Consider the following 16,492-nt stretch of genomic DNA (forward strand, 5'->3'; position numbering starts at 1 on the left):
GAATGGCAAATAAACCCTAACATATATCGGTGATGAATATACAGTAAAAGTAAAAATATCGAAGACGTGTAGTCAGCAAATCTAAGCAATCAAGGAGAGATACGAAGTTTTTAACTTCTGTATCTTTAACCATAAGCAAAGATTGGAACATAGACTGCTGGATGAGCTTAATAAATATATTCTCTGCTAGTAGTGTATATTTATCTTCGAATTTTCATGTTTGTAATGATTTAAAATCACAAATAATTTTTTTCTGGATCAAGTTCAATTTTGATACCGTCATATTTTAATTTTTTAACTGCATAAATAATAACATTTATATTTTTATAGTTCATTATATAATAAATATATCTAATGTAATTTAAAATGTAATGTTTAACAAAAAATAAACTGAAGCATGATGAGCGGTTATTATTCATAAGGTCCTTCAAATTTGCCTTTGTGCCTTATCATAGGGTCCTTTTGTGAGATCTTTCTTATAGTCTTCTTGTCACCCAACGAGGCCTTTCTTTTTGGCTGACATTCCTCCTGAATGTTTTTGTGTGGGGTACCCTTCAGTGAGACTGAGAGCTCACACCTGGTTACGGTTTATTTTTGGAGGCCCCAACAGCGGAGACCCCCCCCCCCCCCAACGAAACGAAATTTTAGAGATTCAGAGGTTGTCTAGGCCTTTCAATTTCATGCACACACCCCCCCCCCCCGCCAATATCAAACCCCGGGGAGAGTGCAAAACGCACTCACCACATTGTTTGACGTGGTGAGGAGGTGTACATGAAATCCGTTTCGGGCTTGGAGCACCCACGTTTTAATGAAAAATCGCGAAATATCGACACCATCGATCGTTCACTAGTCACAGGTTTAGAACGCCAACTTTTGAGTATGATAATCAGATACGTTACCACTGCGCTATGTTATTACCTTACAGATATATGTTTTAAAAATTATTATGGTGTTACTTATGCTGGATTTCTTACAAATGATTATTATAATAACTACAGCGTAGATTTATTTTCCATTTTCCCGAACACATCGTATTAAAATAATCATATATTGTATATATTTCTGAATTTGACTAGGTCAGGTTTAAAATACAAGTATTTATGTACAACAGAACTAAAAAAATAACTACTGCATTTCAAAGCGGGCGTTTGATTGTCTACCTTGACTTCGTCAAGCGAGAGGAAATTAAAATGTAAATATCCTTTCACTAATTTGAACTATTACAAAATTATATTACTTCACCGATACTAATTATCATACGGATGGTTAAATTACTGAATATTTGTATAGAATTAGTTACGATGACAAAAAATGCGGTCAATTGTACAGTAACAAGCGAGATAACTACTTATTTACTCTACCTGAGAGATCTTAGATTGACAGAGTTATCTCCCTTCAACAAAAATGAAAAGTTAGTTTTTTTAAATGTATTTTTTCGAAATGTCGATCTGGTAATATTATAGGCAACATATTTTACCGAGCGCATTGAAATATCAAAATATTTTCCAGCTGTGTTTGTTGATTGAAATATTATTTCTTCGCCAGTTTCTGTATTTGCAGACTTAACGGTTTTGTAAGTTTTGAATTTTTACCGGTTTTTACAAATCTGCTGTTAATATGATCGATCACAAGACCATCTTCAATTAGCCCCGAAAAAATTCGTAGGCAAACCTATGACTGAAATCATGTTTATTCCCCTTAGTATTGATCATGAGATTACCAGCATTAGAGACATTACCAACTGGTTTTTTTAGTCGACAGTTCCTGACTACACATCACGAGATGCTTCATAATTCTTGATGATAGGATGTCTTACAAATTTTTTTTGCTCCATTTATATAATGATATTATTTGTTTAAATGATTATGTGTCAAATGATTATTTTGAAAACCTGGCTAGATAATCATTAGCGCTTTTCATGACTGTCATTATTATCATTGTTGCTTTTTAATCATAATATCTTTTATGTTCTCTGTATCTTTCACCACCACATTGCACACACAACTGCGTTTTTCCTCTAATCCGAACACCACATTTCAAACACGGTTTATGTTCTTAACTCCCTCTCCGTACACTTTGTAAGTGAAGTCTGCAGCATTCGTTTACACAAGTTTTGTTACAAGGGGTTGTATAACGTATCATTAGACATTTGCATTTATTCTTTGTTTGAATACACCCATGAGATGTCATGCACGAAAAGTGTTCAGTAATTGTTTTACGATTCCATTCGCGGCTCATTTTGTTAGAGAGAAAAATTCGTAGAAGCCTACGAGGTTTGATTTTCTCAATGATATACTATCGAGTTGTGTCGAATGCGGTCACGGTAGAACATGGCATACCAGATACGATTATAAGAATGTTATCTAGGCTGATATGGTTGCATGTTATCCCGGTAGTTTTCTTGGTATGTGAGAGTGTTCTAAGTATTTTGAGCGGTTTGGACATCATTAACAAATGGGATAGAAATATAATCCAAATATTATTGTTTGGGATGAAATATGCACCGTTTCATTAGAAACGTCAAAAATATTTTTTGATTACTTATTGACAAAAACAAAATACTGCTGTGATAATGTGTGGCGATCATGGTCAACCACTACCTTTTGTTAGATTGTCTCCACATAAACGGCTGAGGAAATTTGTAGATTATTATGAAGCAATAACTGATGATCACAGAGCGCTTGATCCAGAATCAAGAGAGTTTAAGAAATTAGTCAGACTACAACCGAATAAAGTTTAGTGTGAAATAATGCGCGAGATAATTTGAGAAACTTCTATAAACAATTTTTGGAATTTATGGAGACCAAATGATTTGATAGTTGTAAGTAGAAAGATAGTTCTCGATACACTTCAACAAGAATCATGTTTGTTACATATAGAAAGTTTTTAAAATCTACTCGTACCATTGTGTTATCAACCAGCCGATACCCAACGACAAAATATCGACGTTGATATACCAGGATCGTCAGAGAAGCAGCATCTTGTGTTAAATGGTATTGTTTTAGTTCCTGCCAGTGTTGTTGAGAGGGCGTTAACTATGGACAAAACTCCATGGAGCTAGTATACGCAATTACAATTCATTCATCACATGGTTTAACCATCTCTCATACGAATGTTTGGATCGTCGATGATCGTATGGAATGGTCAAACTTAGTTTATCTCGCAGTGTCTCGAGTCAGAAGAATATCTCAATTGCGGAGAATTATCATAAATTTTAAACCCCAGGAAGACGGCAAAAACGAATCTGTTGATAATGATGTAGTAAGAAAAATTTGGTTGGTTATAAGCAGTGTGACAAAAAAATATTAGCGTGACTTTGATCTCAATGCTGAATTTATCATGACACTGAAACAACAGCAAAATAATCATTGTGCGAGCTGTAAGACAGTAATGTTGTGGCAGTATTCAAATAATAATACAAGACAATTTACTGTAGATAGAATTAATAGTAGTCTAGATCACACACGTGAAAATTTGATGCTGATCTATCTTGAATTAATCGACGTCGAGGTGCTTTTACAAAAGTGAATGCGCTGGTAAGTGTGTGTCTTCAGAATTACTTGTAACGGTTCACGTACAAATCCAAGTTGAGGAGCAGTTGAATCTAATCCGTAGATTGCAGGTCTATCCGTAGATCTTACCACGCTAGAAATTGTATGTGTCGTCACACTCTAAATTGGATCAGTCGCTCTTTTTCACCACCTTCAGGTTCACCAGGTTCATATAAATATCTTACAGTAACATTACCTAATACTGGTTGTTTTGAAACATCATGTCGTTGTATTTATATATGTTTTTTTTGTGTAATAGGTTTCAGAGAAATTACACGAGAAATGTCATTATTTAACGCAGCTATCACGCTTGGTAATCTTGCAACCCATTCGCCAGTTCTCATATCTTTCTGAATTACTTCCTTCGCATATTGATATCCGAATAACCGCTCAGCAAGTGTTCGATTAAATCGCTCAACATTTGCCTGATCACAATGAATTGCACCATGTCCTCGTCTGATTTTGACGTTATGTTTTTACATCAGAGATGATACTGCATCAAGAAATTCTTTGCCAGGATCAACCTGTAGTAGCTGTGGCCACCGCAAGGGTCCTCGTTGATAAATTCTTTCAAAGCAGATACAACTCCAGCGGTTGTTTTAGTTGATAGTGATTCTGCTTCCTTATATTTACTTGCAACGTCAACGAGAGTCAACACGTATTTACCAATTTTAATAGTATCGTGTGGTAAAAATAAAATATCTGCTTGATGAACTTCATTATGAGTACTGATATCAACATGTGCATGTTGAATCTGTTTAGGTGGTGGTAAATATATATATTGCCATATTGCCTGTCGTGCTAACCAATTTGAAGCAACAGAACGTGTAACATTTGCTGCATCAGCGAGTTTATTAATCGCTGCTCTACCCCTCCAATATCCTTTTGGGCTATAATAAATCGATTCTATTATTTTATAATAATCGGTTGATTAATTACCGGTTCCTAATATTAGTTTACCTTTCATCGCAGATCTTACCAACTAAATAGCTAATGATTCTCTGAAAGATTTATTTGTTATGATATTTAACAAGTGAATCAATTTCACATCTGCAATATGTCGTTGTTGCAGATCTGGATTTTTATAAGTTACATCATGAACGTGACATGCTTGATCAATTGCATTTATTGGATACTCTCCAGGTCTTGGTCGATCGTTCTTGTCAAATAGGATATCAAGTCGAGTTCCAGGACCAGAATAATTATATCGTGGAATATGTTTTTCTCCTGGGTATTTAGGAGTTCCTGTTAATTTTTCTAATGAAGTAGCGATTAATTATCAATGTTGATAATCCATTTGTAGGGGTGGATGCTCTGTATCGAACACAATATAGATTCATATTATTTATTATATTTGTATAACATAGATGTCATTGATTTCTCAGCGACACGAAAGCAAGAGCCAGTAAAACATCATCCAGCGCTACAAAATTATATTAGAGCAATTATCATAGGTCCATCTGGGTCTGGTAAAACGCAATTGTTACTTAATCTGATAATGATACGACTTAAATGGGATAAGTTGTATTTAGTAGCTCCATCAGTTGATGATCAGATATGTTATGATGTACTTAAAGATTTTTAATGAAAATGCAAAACTGTTGGACGAGGACGGCAATGATATTATTGATTTTATCACCGATATTGATGAAGCCCCATCTGTAGATGACCTCGATGAATTTATCAATAATCTCGTAGTATATTACAACGTCATGTTGGACAAACAATAAAATCCACCTAGAATATTTTCTCGAGGCAGACATAAAAATACTGATCTGATTTGTGTTACTCAGCGATATACACAAATACCTAAAGTGATCAGAGATAATTGTAATATTTTAGTAGTGTTTAATGGAGTCGATACACATACTTTGTGAAATATTCATCAGACCTGGTGTAGTGGGGATATGGACATGATTAAGTTCAAAAGCTTCTTTTCAAAAGCACAATTTGCTCCACACGGATTTATAACAATACATTTACATGATCCTCGATCGCGATATCGTCTAGGTCTTGATAAAATATTTGGTTGAGAGACTGATATAATAATGATTTATTTACTCACACACGTATAGCAATAGAGTGGGTGCGACCACAAATTAGTGTCCCGACAGATAAACACAAATTTTGAAAAACACGAACGACAAAAATGAAGTAAGAAAATAAACTAACCCAGTTAAAGAAACTCTCGGTTTTGGTTAGAAGCTTCGGTTTAACGTTATTGACCTATTTTGTTCCCATTCTTCTTTTCGTATGCGATTTTATGTTCATAAATGGACTTTAAAGCAAGTGGTCTGTTCACCCCCTCCACTGTATTTGTGATTGCTTAAAGGCCCCTGGTAAGTCACAGCAGTTATGTAACATTCGTCCCTTTTATTCCCATGCCTAAGGTTATAGCTTTTCAGCCTATCAATCCAGCCATCATTCCTCCCTTGTACTTCAGCATAACCATAATTGTTTTACTTTAACAGAAACCGATTCCGTCATTCTAGTACACAATTTTTGATCCAGGGAATATCAGGATGGCTTATTGCTATAACTTCAAGCTTATGTTTTTCTTCTATGGTAAGTAGATCCTCACCTATAACAACACACACACAAACACACACACACACACACACACACACACACACACACACATATATATATATATATATATATATATATATATATATATATATATATATATATATATATATATATATATAGAGAGAGAGAGAGAGAGAGAGAGAGAGAGAGAGAGAGATAGATAGATAGATAGATAAACGGACACCTTGAAGGATAAATTGACATGCGAAGAGATAGATGGTTGTATTGTACGTTTGCTCAACATTTGGAGGCCATGCAGTTAAATATTTATTTGCACTTCTTAATATCTATACAGTTATAAGTTTATTCGATGCTAAGGTATTTTTGGACTTGCTGATGTGTAATCCTTCCAGGGCATTGTAAGGTGTGGCTAAACTGTTTGCCATTTCTAAATCACAAAGAAACTCTTTTGGAGAACTTTAATGAAGGTGTTTGTTGATTTATTAGCACATGGACGATATGTGACTGGCTATCATCAGAGGTTAACTTGACATGAAATGCAATGGATTTTAGATCCTCGCCATTGTACCAATTAAGCTACTCAAAGCACGTGTTTGCTATTATTAGACTGCATGCTCCATGTGATTGCTTGTTCATACACTTTGGACAACTAGTTGTTTGTTTCGATACGTATGGGCTTATAGGGAAACTACTACTTAATAAGAAAAAGAAATATAAAATTCCAGAAAACTCATAAGGAGTGTCGGCCATGTAAACATTATATTAATTTAAATATAATCTGAGGGGAATAAATCAAATTGTCCTCTTTGCCAACATTCTTGGATGTGCTCTTTGACAATATTAATGCTACATGGAATCATGAGCTTTTAGGGTAACAGCCGTAGCTTTTCGAATATGTAAACAGTATTGCTGTGCGCTATCTACTAAACTGAACATCAAAGTCGGCATGTTTGAATTCTTTAAGTTTGACTTAAATTTTATATGCCGGTCCAAAATATTTGACATGTATTTTATGGGGATGAAGGTGTGTTGATACAAGGACAAAATTCCTGTTAAGGATCCTGAAATTTAATATATTGTCATATTATGCAGTAGTGCTTCTTTAAGCTCTTTTTGCGTTAGTCCAGTACATTTCACACGTTTAAAATTTGGTGGTCGTCAGTGTGCATCACACTGATTGGACATAGTGGTACATATTTCTGATTGTTTTTATGTTACAAAGAGCAAAGTTGTTGAAGACGCTGTTTATTCCACGTATGGAGTGTGTGTGTGTGTGTGTGTGTGTGGTTTGGAGTTTTAACGTAGCCTTACAATTTTTTCAGTCATATCGCTATGATGTCTGCAGTGTGGCAGTTTATAGTGATATCTAGCACTTGGGCATCATGCCGCAGAAATGTAGCATCATGTCCCATCCAGTTAAATTATCTGCCAGGTCGACCAGTCCTATCACTAACCTCTTAATGCTTAGCACCTAGCGAGGCAGCTGATAGTACCACTTTTATATGTCTTTGGTATGACTCGTCCGGGGTTTTGACCCGCGATCTCTCGCATCCGAGGCGGACGCTATAAGCATTAGGCCACCAGAGCGGTTCCCCGCGTTTGGTCAAACATAATGATTATTTTTACGATACCGTAATCATCTAAAGTTATTTCTCTATTAGTTCCAAAAACAGATAATTTTTCTTACTTTGTAGCAAAATCAGGCATTCAATAGTAGATAGCCACACGATTAAGAAGTTATACCTTTATGAAATACCTTACAGTTTAGCCATTTGAAAGTTAGCTGTCTCATTATGTTACTCTGAATGCAGCCATGATTTCATGCAAGCACTCGATAACAAGTACAGCATCCTCGACGTCTGAATTCACAACAATATCTACTGTGTCAACTCAATCAACTGCATCTTCAACGTCAGAAACCACAACGATTTATTCGCCTACATCTTCACCAATAGCTGCAACATCGACGCCTGATGCAACATCAATTACTCCGTCTACATCACTTACATCAACTGCAACATCAACGTCTGTATCCACAGCATTATCTCCGTCAGTATCAACAACACCAACATCATCGCCTACATCATCACCACCAACTGCAACATCGACGTATGGAACAAATGGACCTTCATGGTCCACGGCACCTACAACAACTACAACACCGACATCTGAACCAACAACATCAACTAAAATATCTTCAACGTCAGAAACCACAAAGACTTCATTGCATATATTTACACCAACTGCAACGTCGTCGTCTGATACAACGGCATTATCTTCATCTACATCACTTACAACAGCTTCAACATCGACGTCTGAATCAACAACATTATCTCTGTCTGCATCAACTACAACAACAGCATCGTCGACGTCCGAAACCACAAAACTTTCTTCGCTTTCATCGCCGCCAACAACTACAACATCGACGTCTGATACAACAGCACTTTCTTCGTCTATATCACTGACAACAACTTCAACATCGCTGTCTGAATCAACAACATTATCTCTGTCTGCATCAACTACAACAACAGCATATTCAACGTCGGAAACCACAAAACTTTCTTCGCCTTCATCACCGCCAACAACTACAACATCGACGTCTGATACAACAGCACTTTCTTCGTCTGCATCACTAACAACAACTTCACCATCGATGTCTGAATCAACAACATTTTCTCTGTCTGCATCAACTACAACAACAGCATCTTCGACGTCAGAAACCACAACAAGTTCTTCTCCTACATCTGAAATAACAACACTTTCATCGCCCACTTCAATTGCAACAACCGCAACATCGACGTTTAAATCCACAACAATTTCTCCGTCGAGGTTTCAATCCACAACTATGTCTATGCCTCCGAATAGCATCGTGGTAGATCTAGGTAAGTTGAACGAAAAAAAAACCAACACATTTTGTTTAAGGAATGCAATAGCTTAATGCAATTTTTCTTTAAAATAGCTGAATATATATATATATATATATATATATATATATATATATATATATATATATATATATATATATATATATATATATATATATATATAACAGGCCAGTAGATAACCGTAGGCATAAATAACCCATCAAGTTCATGCCTCTAGCGTTGTGGTCTTTGCATAATTGTTTAACCACAGATTATGAAACTAAATTGCTTATTTGTGCATTTAACATACATATAGGAAGGTATGTTTGGCTAACATCCTCTGAACAATCATCATCAGCTATTTTCCAACTATCCTTATTACCCAACCCATTAAATAAAGCAAAACATTTAATATTTTGTCCAATACATTGATTTACATTCATATTATTGCTATAGATTTTTTATATCATCACATATAATTATTTTGTATCATTATCTACTTCTTCAATCGCTAAAACAATTTCTGGAGAGATGAGATTAAAAAGTTTGTTACCAGCCTCTTTTTCTAACATCAAACAGTTTATCTTAGCGTATCATACTTTTGTTGGTGAAGACTGAGCGTATTAACTCTTATTGTGTCATTAATCTTTTCATAATAAATTTTGTTATATGTTTGTGAAATTACCATTTGTATTTTGTGCCGACCAACATAACACTAAGAAGTATAGAGTTTGGTATCTTTGGATTATTTTAATCAATATTAAAACTAATTAACTACATTATAATACATAGTTATATAAAATAAGTATGATTTCTCATCATAGTCTTTGCGCGTGTACGGTTCGAAATATTTTTGTAAGAGTTTTGCATTATTTTCACTCGTTAGAATTTTAAATTCTATTATTTCTCCGAAGACAGACTTGACTGGATGCTTCACTACCACTACCGAAACAATATTTAACATTCGCCAATAATCCCTGAAACAGTCGCTGGTTGTCTTTTTCTTTGATCTACTATCGTCCGATTTCATGCACTGTTTATTAATGTCTTATCGCAGGAATAATGCTCAATGTTACATATAAACTGGTTTTGGTGATATTACCAGTAGGCATACCATACCACCCACCAATGTAGTTATTATTATAGTTTATATTTATGGCATGAAAACTGCCAATCCATATATTATTTATTGCATAGGATTCCATATATATCTATTTTATAGATCGGACAAGTACTGAAATTCCATTCATCATATTTAAAACAAATACATACGAAAGACGTTCAGGCATATTTAGGTAACTTCAAACGAACGGTATAGTGTATATCTATTTTATAGATCGGACAAGTACTGAAATTCCATTCATCATATTTAAAACAAATACATACGAAAGACGTTCAGGCATATTTAGGTAACTTCAAACGAACGGTATAGTGTATATGCTAGGTAATAATTAATTGAAAGAATAATTTAGTTTTCATTTTCTAATATAGGCAGTGTTGATTTTTGAAATTCAATATCTCTGATTTTTGTGCGCTTGACGTCAAATATTGTTTCCGCAAAACCAGATTTGATTGCAAAAGTTGTACTGCTTTAATTTCGATTATTGGTATTGTTACAAGTCTATGCGTTTCAAATAAGTTACAGAAAAGAGTGAAAAGCAACAAGCTTTATAAAATTCAACAAATAATTTATATTTCTAGAATACAAGGTAAAAATGAGAAGAAAGAAAAGAACTTTCGGTATTGCGAATTAAACCCAAAATAATCAAAGAATTACAGACACAAGTCCTAATAATGTAACGTCCTGAATAAAATTCAGTATAAGTCCAGAACAAATCCAAAAATTGAAGGTGATTATGTATGTGTGATAGCTTATAGGGTGTTGATGTGTCTACAGTTTTTTTTTGAATCACAGTAACATAATTCCAGGTTTGAATTCACAATAAATTTCAGTGAATGTCTCTATCCAAGAATTTTAACAGAGCACTTTTGCATTTCCAGATAAAATAATCACTTGAATTCAATATTTTGAAGAAATAAAATTCAGCCCAACTGGACTCAACATATAATAAAACTTCAGAGTGCTAGATCTTAAAGCACGACTGTAAGATCTTCACAGTCACATAATTACATAATTCTATACTTCTATTTAGATGGGATCATCAAACCATTAGAATCTAAACTATTGACTGGATATGTATGTTCATTATGACTTACAACATTTGTTATTATTACCAAGCTTGACTATACATTTGCAGTATCAGTACAACCAATGTCTAACTTCCTCCTTTTCTATGCTTCTATCCAAGTTATCGATCATTACATTACTACCTTTATCAAACAAATATCATTTAATTTCTGTAATTGTTCTTCGACTGGTATTGGTTTTCAACGATATTTGATGCGAGAGTCTTGACATTAATATTTAGACACAGTTTTATTACCACATGACTTGAACTAACAGACCATTCTAATGTTATAATCTCACTGTTCATTTTCTGATTGTGCTTCAGTTCCAAAGAACCAGGTTGCATATTTCCCCAGTGAACTAAAGTACTCACCAAATTGATTCTAATGTTTAGAACTTCATTTCTTTTTTCATATTTGGTACTATCCAGTGTGTAACTAGTACTATTCGTTGCTATTCAAAAAATATATAGCCCATTAGATAACATAGACCGAACAAATATTCATTTTACACAAAGGTAAACTACGAAAAAAAAAAGAACCAAACTATTAATATAATGGAAATGTTATATGTCGATCCAAATAAAGGCCATACTGTAAAATTACATCTGACAAGAGCTGGCAATGATAATGTTCTGTTGAGTAATTCTTACATTGAAGAATTAGAGAACAGCGGTGTGATTTAAAGTTTATATAACAATATCGTTTTTTTGCAAAATATCAAATAATCTTTGGTAACCAGACACAAATGTTTTCTTAATTGGTTATTCAGTTTTAATGTACTTAACCACATTGAAATACGTGTTTAATACGTATGTTCTAGTTTCATTAACAATTTGATTTTTATTGCTTCTTTTATAATTACTAAATGTTTTACTAATTTTTATTACCATAAACGCTTTCTTAGCTTAATTTTTGCTTGTGCATTTCGTCATAATAATGCATAACATGTCTTTGGCGAGATACACAATTTATGCACATAAAATCAGCTTCAATTATGGATATTAAAAGTTTAATAATATAGTTAAAATTGTTTTATTGGAAAAAGAAGGTTATCGATTGGAAATAAAATGTTATTATTTCTCTGATCTGAACAATTGTTAAGACGTGTTTATAACATTTCTGGTTGCAAATTGTAATAATTAGCAAGAAGAAAGCACTATAATATTTGATCATGCAGATTAAAGACCAATTTTTGTTAGAATTAAAAGTATTCAAGAGGTCGTGAGTTTAAAACTCGTCGCAGCATCACAATTTTTTGTTTACATTTTTTTATTTTTAGGTTCAGACTTTCTTTTAAAATCGCTCTTCCTAATTTTTTTGTCCCGAGTGGACATTACACTGCAGCTTTACGGAACCAAATAGAAAATAGCGAATAACCTATTTTATATTTCAAGAGATACTTACTAATTACAAATACATTGGCAATGGTGTGATTAGCGATATGACTGAAAAGTTGTTAAAAGTACGTTAAAAAACCAAAACACACAAACACGCAATGGTGCGAACATAAATATTTTAGATTTTGCAGCGACATGTAACATGTTTATTTCTGATATTACAAAACCGGAAGAAAAAGTATAATAAAAATAATAACCAATACCAGCGATATTGATGTTACATCAAAGTGTTGGCAGTTTTCAATACGGAGGTCCTCTATAAGAAGCTTGTTGTTGTTATTGTTTTAACTTCTATGACCATAACATATTGTGGCCCAATCCCAACGAGTTCACTTATTTCTTTCCCATTGCACACAATGGATAACATTATTAGAAATTAGCAGCAGTTTAACGCCCGTCATTTTTAAAGGGGCACCATGCATGTAAACTTAATCGATACGTTACTAAATTTTCAAATCCACCTGGGGCAGCAGATTGATTGATACTTCTGTAAAACTTTCAAACATATATGCGAGCAGCAGCGCATTGGTCTTGTGATAGATAGCATGGTAGTCACCTTTTTATATTGTATTGTTTCCATACTACATGGACATGAAACCTTCTTTTGAAAGTAGTTTATCCTTAAGAGTTATTAATATATTAAATGCCTACACCCGTTTCCGATCTAAACGCTCAAACAGGACTGCTTTTGCTGTCATGGGACCATGCTCTGTGCAGACAAAATACTGTTTTACTGCTAGTTGCCATTCGAGTCGTGTTCTATCCATGTATAATAGTTCTTCATTTATCTACTTTAATTGAGATATTCAAACCCAAAGTAACATTGACAGTAGGTAAAAAATGGTCCGTCATCCCATCCATAAAACTAATTGCTTATCATTACTCAGTGTTTCAGATTTAGCAATATCTTTAAATAGAGAATGAAAATGCCATCCAAACAAAGGAACACAATGAAAGAGATCCGAAAGAAGAAAGAAAGTGTCTTAGAACTTATATTTTACATCTGCTTACCCCATCATGCTATAATGTGTTCATATTGTACCTCTGATGTGGTGCTTAGTGGAGTGGGACGTTGGACGAAAAGTGGACTCTGCAAGGCGAGCATTTTCGATGTTCTTCTGATTATCGAAAGCTATCGCACATGCATGCTTACTATAGTATCAGTTAATGAGGCACAGCCATCTGTAATTTGAATTTGATCACGGCTGACAACATTAAAACCAGTAAGACCTAGCTAAGTCTAATTAGACTTAAAATTAGCTGTAGAATGATCATAGTTTACTTCATTTATTATATATTGGTTCCCAAACATTCATGTTCAGTTCGTGTTGGGCCTTCAGTTAGATAATAACCTTGTCTGTAGATAATAAAAGTAGTGTACTTCTTATAAATATATACGCACATGAATGCACACATACACACATACATACATACATACATACATACACACACAAACACATACATACATACATACATACATACATACATATATACATACATACAAAAACACATACATACATACATACATACATACATACATACATGCATGCATGCATGCATGCATACATACATACATACGTACACACACATATACACACATATACATACATACACACATACATACATACATAAATACATGCATACATACAGATACGCACGCACACACGTATGCACAGACGCACACACATACATACATACATCATGCATACATACATCACACATACATACATACATACATACACACACATACACACATACATAGATACATACATAGATACATACATACATACATACATACATACATACATACATACATACATACCATTTGATTTAAAATTAAATCAAAATGTTTTTCATTTGCAGGTAGCCGTACTTTGGGTTTGAATTTCTCTATTAGAGTAAATTTAACATTCAGTGATGAGTACATCAACAAAACGTCTCCAGGCTTCGCAAAATTATCTGCAGATTTCACAGAGCAGGTATTGTTTTTTACAGATTCTATCTCTCCCTCGTTTTGCATATTTGTTAGATCTCATAACTTTATGCAATTTATTTTGTTGTAAATAAGACATACTTGATTCGGCAACGAACTTCCAAATGTCTGCTACACATTACATTTAAAAGATTAACGAAACTTAGAATCCATCATGGTTCCGATTCCATAAGGTACGTGTGATGCGTAAATGTGTATTACGACATTCGCGACACTACATTACACGCCAACATTTATTGTTACTTTACTTTGATGACATTCCATCTATCCGTCTGCCACACCTAGGAAATTGCCTATTACATTTCAGCTGTAATTGCTGATTAGTAACTGTTACACACATTAAATAATAAAACAATTGGCTTACACAGTAACTTTGAAAATATGTATCTAAAAAAGTAAGGTCCAAAATTCATGGAATTTATAGGTTAAACGCATAGTTATGAACATTATCATACTTCAAACTTTCATCAGGAAATGACAAAAAGAACGTATAAATTAAAACGCTAATAACATATGAGGAAATAAAGGTCTTCTTTGGCGAAGTGAATAGCCAAATTTGCTGTACATAATGCTTTAATAACGCATAATGACTGATTTTACTACATTTCCGAATATGTTGACACTAAGTGCAAGTTCCTCCTTTGAATAGAAACAACATAACGAATGTTCGGAATAGTATGTCTTATGTTTTGCACATATGAGGGATAGAGAGAGAGAGAGACAGACAGATATACAGAGAGAGAGAGAGAGAGAGAGAGAGGATTCGATTTCTATATATCACAAGCGCTGAGATATCCCAAATTCGACAAATAAACCGTTACTCATGTCAGTCCGTACATGAACTTCCGTTTGCGATTTATATCTTTTAAAAGACTTTGTGATGGAAACCTAACTTTAGTATGGCGCTTAGAATTATAAACAGGTCATGTATTTTATTCTTTGTTCCTCCATCGTCATTTGAATGGGCATAATACTCTGTGACAAAAACAAACAAAAAATAACCTTGTTGCACAAGCTTTTCGGCTCAGTAAGCGCTGAAGACATGTAGGCCAAAAATAGGTATGATGCAAAATATACTCGGTCAAGGTCGATTTTCACATTTTTTCCTGTAATATTGAAAGTGTTTTACCCGTCTTGGACATGGATATTTAATCTTGCATCATTTATTTTGTCACCGCTAAATAGGGTTTGTAGGACTGCAAGATACTTCAAAAACAAATCTAATAGGATTCAAAATACCATGACAACCTAAACACAATTCTAATTTTCTTTATAATTTTTTAGCTGAGTAAAGGTCACTGGATGGAGTTTGTTCCACTTAGGTTTGAATTATGCTTAAGTGGTATCCGTGTCGTTTGTGCAAATACATACAACAACAAGAGAAATAATAATACTAATAATAATAATAATAATAATGATAAATGTATGAACATTATGCTTTCAGTTGACACCAATTTACAAGAACACATCAGGGTTCAAGTATATTCAAATCAATGAATTCAGGTAAGTATTATATCCGATTGCGAAAAGATATTAAGCTTGAACTGATTTATATCAAACCTATTTATTCCATTCTCACAATAAATGTATATAGTACTCGATAATGGATAATAGTAACGAACCTATAATCTGCAACATAGGCTTTACTTCCCTGATCAACGTTAAAGCAGGATCGGTTTAAAAATAACCGAGGTTACAGTCAGCCCTGGAACTAGGTGGAGCGGAAATGTTATGGGTAGGGGAGAATTGTATGTGTTTTTCTCAAGAGTAGTTTGCTCAGACTGAGGTCAAAGACCGATTTGAGATTGAGTATCTTCCTAATGAGAAATAAATATATTCCGGTCATAATCTGTCTTTCCATTACAGAGGAAAGATTTTAACGGCATTTAAAAAGCGAATGAATATTAGAATAAATTTAAACTTAGAGTACAAGTCACATGGGTCATG

At 33.9% G+C, this 16,492-nt stretch overlaps 1 protein-coding gene across 3 annotated transcripts in view; it reads left to right on the top strand.

The window, feature by feature from the left end:
• LOC149790553 (interphotoreceptor matrix proteoglycan 2-like) overlaps positions 1-16,492 on the top strand; it is a 69,455-nt gene that overhangs the window by 25,899 nt on the left and 27,064 nt on the right. For 2 of the 3 annotated variants that reach the window (XM_089972617.1, XM_089972618.1), the window contains exons 2-5: positions 6,023-6,116; positions 7,913-8,983; positions 14,416-14,531; positions 15,990-16,048. In XM_089972617.1, the coding sequence (XP_089828743.1) occupies positions 6,074-6,116; positions 7,913-8,983; positions 14,416-14,531; positions 15,990-16,048 (1,289 nt within the window). In that variant the 5' untranslated portion in view covers positions 6,023-6,073. The remainder of the gene's footprint in view (positions 1-6,022; positions 6,117-7,912; positions 8,984-14,415; positions 14,532-15,989; positions 16,049-16,492) is intronic. The other variant, XM_089972619.1, reaches the window with a different exon arrangement.

The sequence above is a fragment of the Sinohyriopsis cumingii genome, chromosome 10 (genome assembly GCF_028554795.1).
Source record: "Sinohyriopsis cumingii isolate HCF-2022 chromosome 10, ASM2855479v2, whole genome shotgun sequence".
NCBI classification, from domain to species: domain Eukaryota; kingdom Metazoa; phylum Mollusca; class Bivalvia; order Unionida; family Unionidae; genus Sinohyriopsis; species Sinohyriopsis cumingii.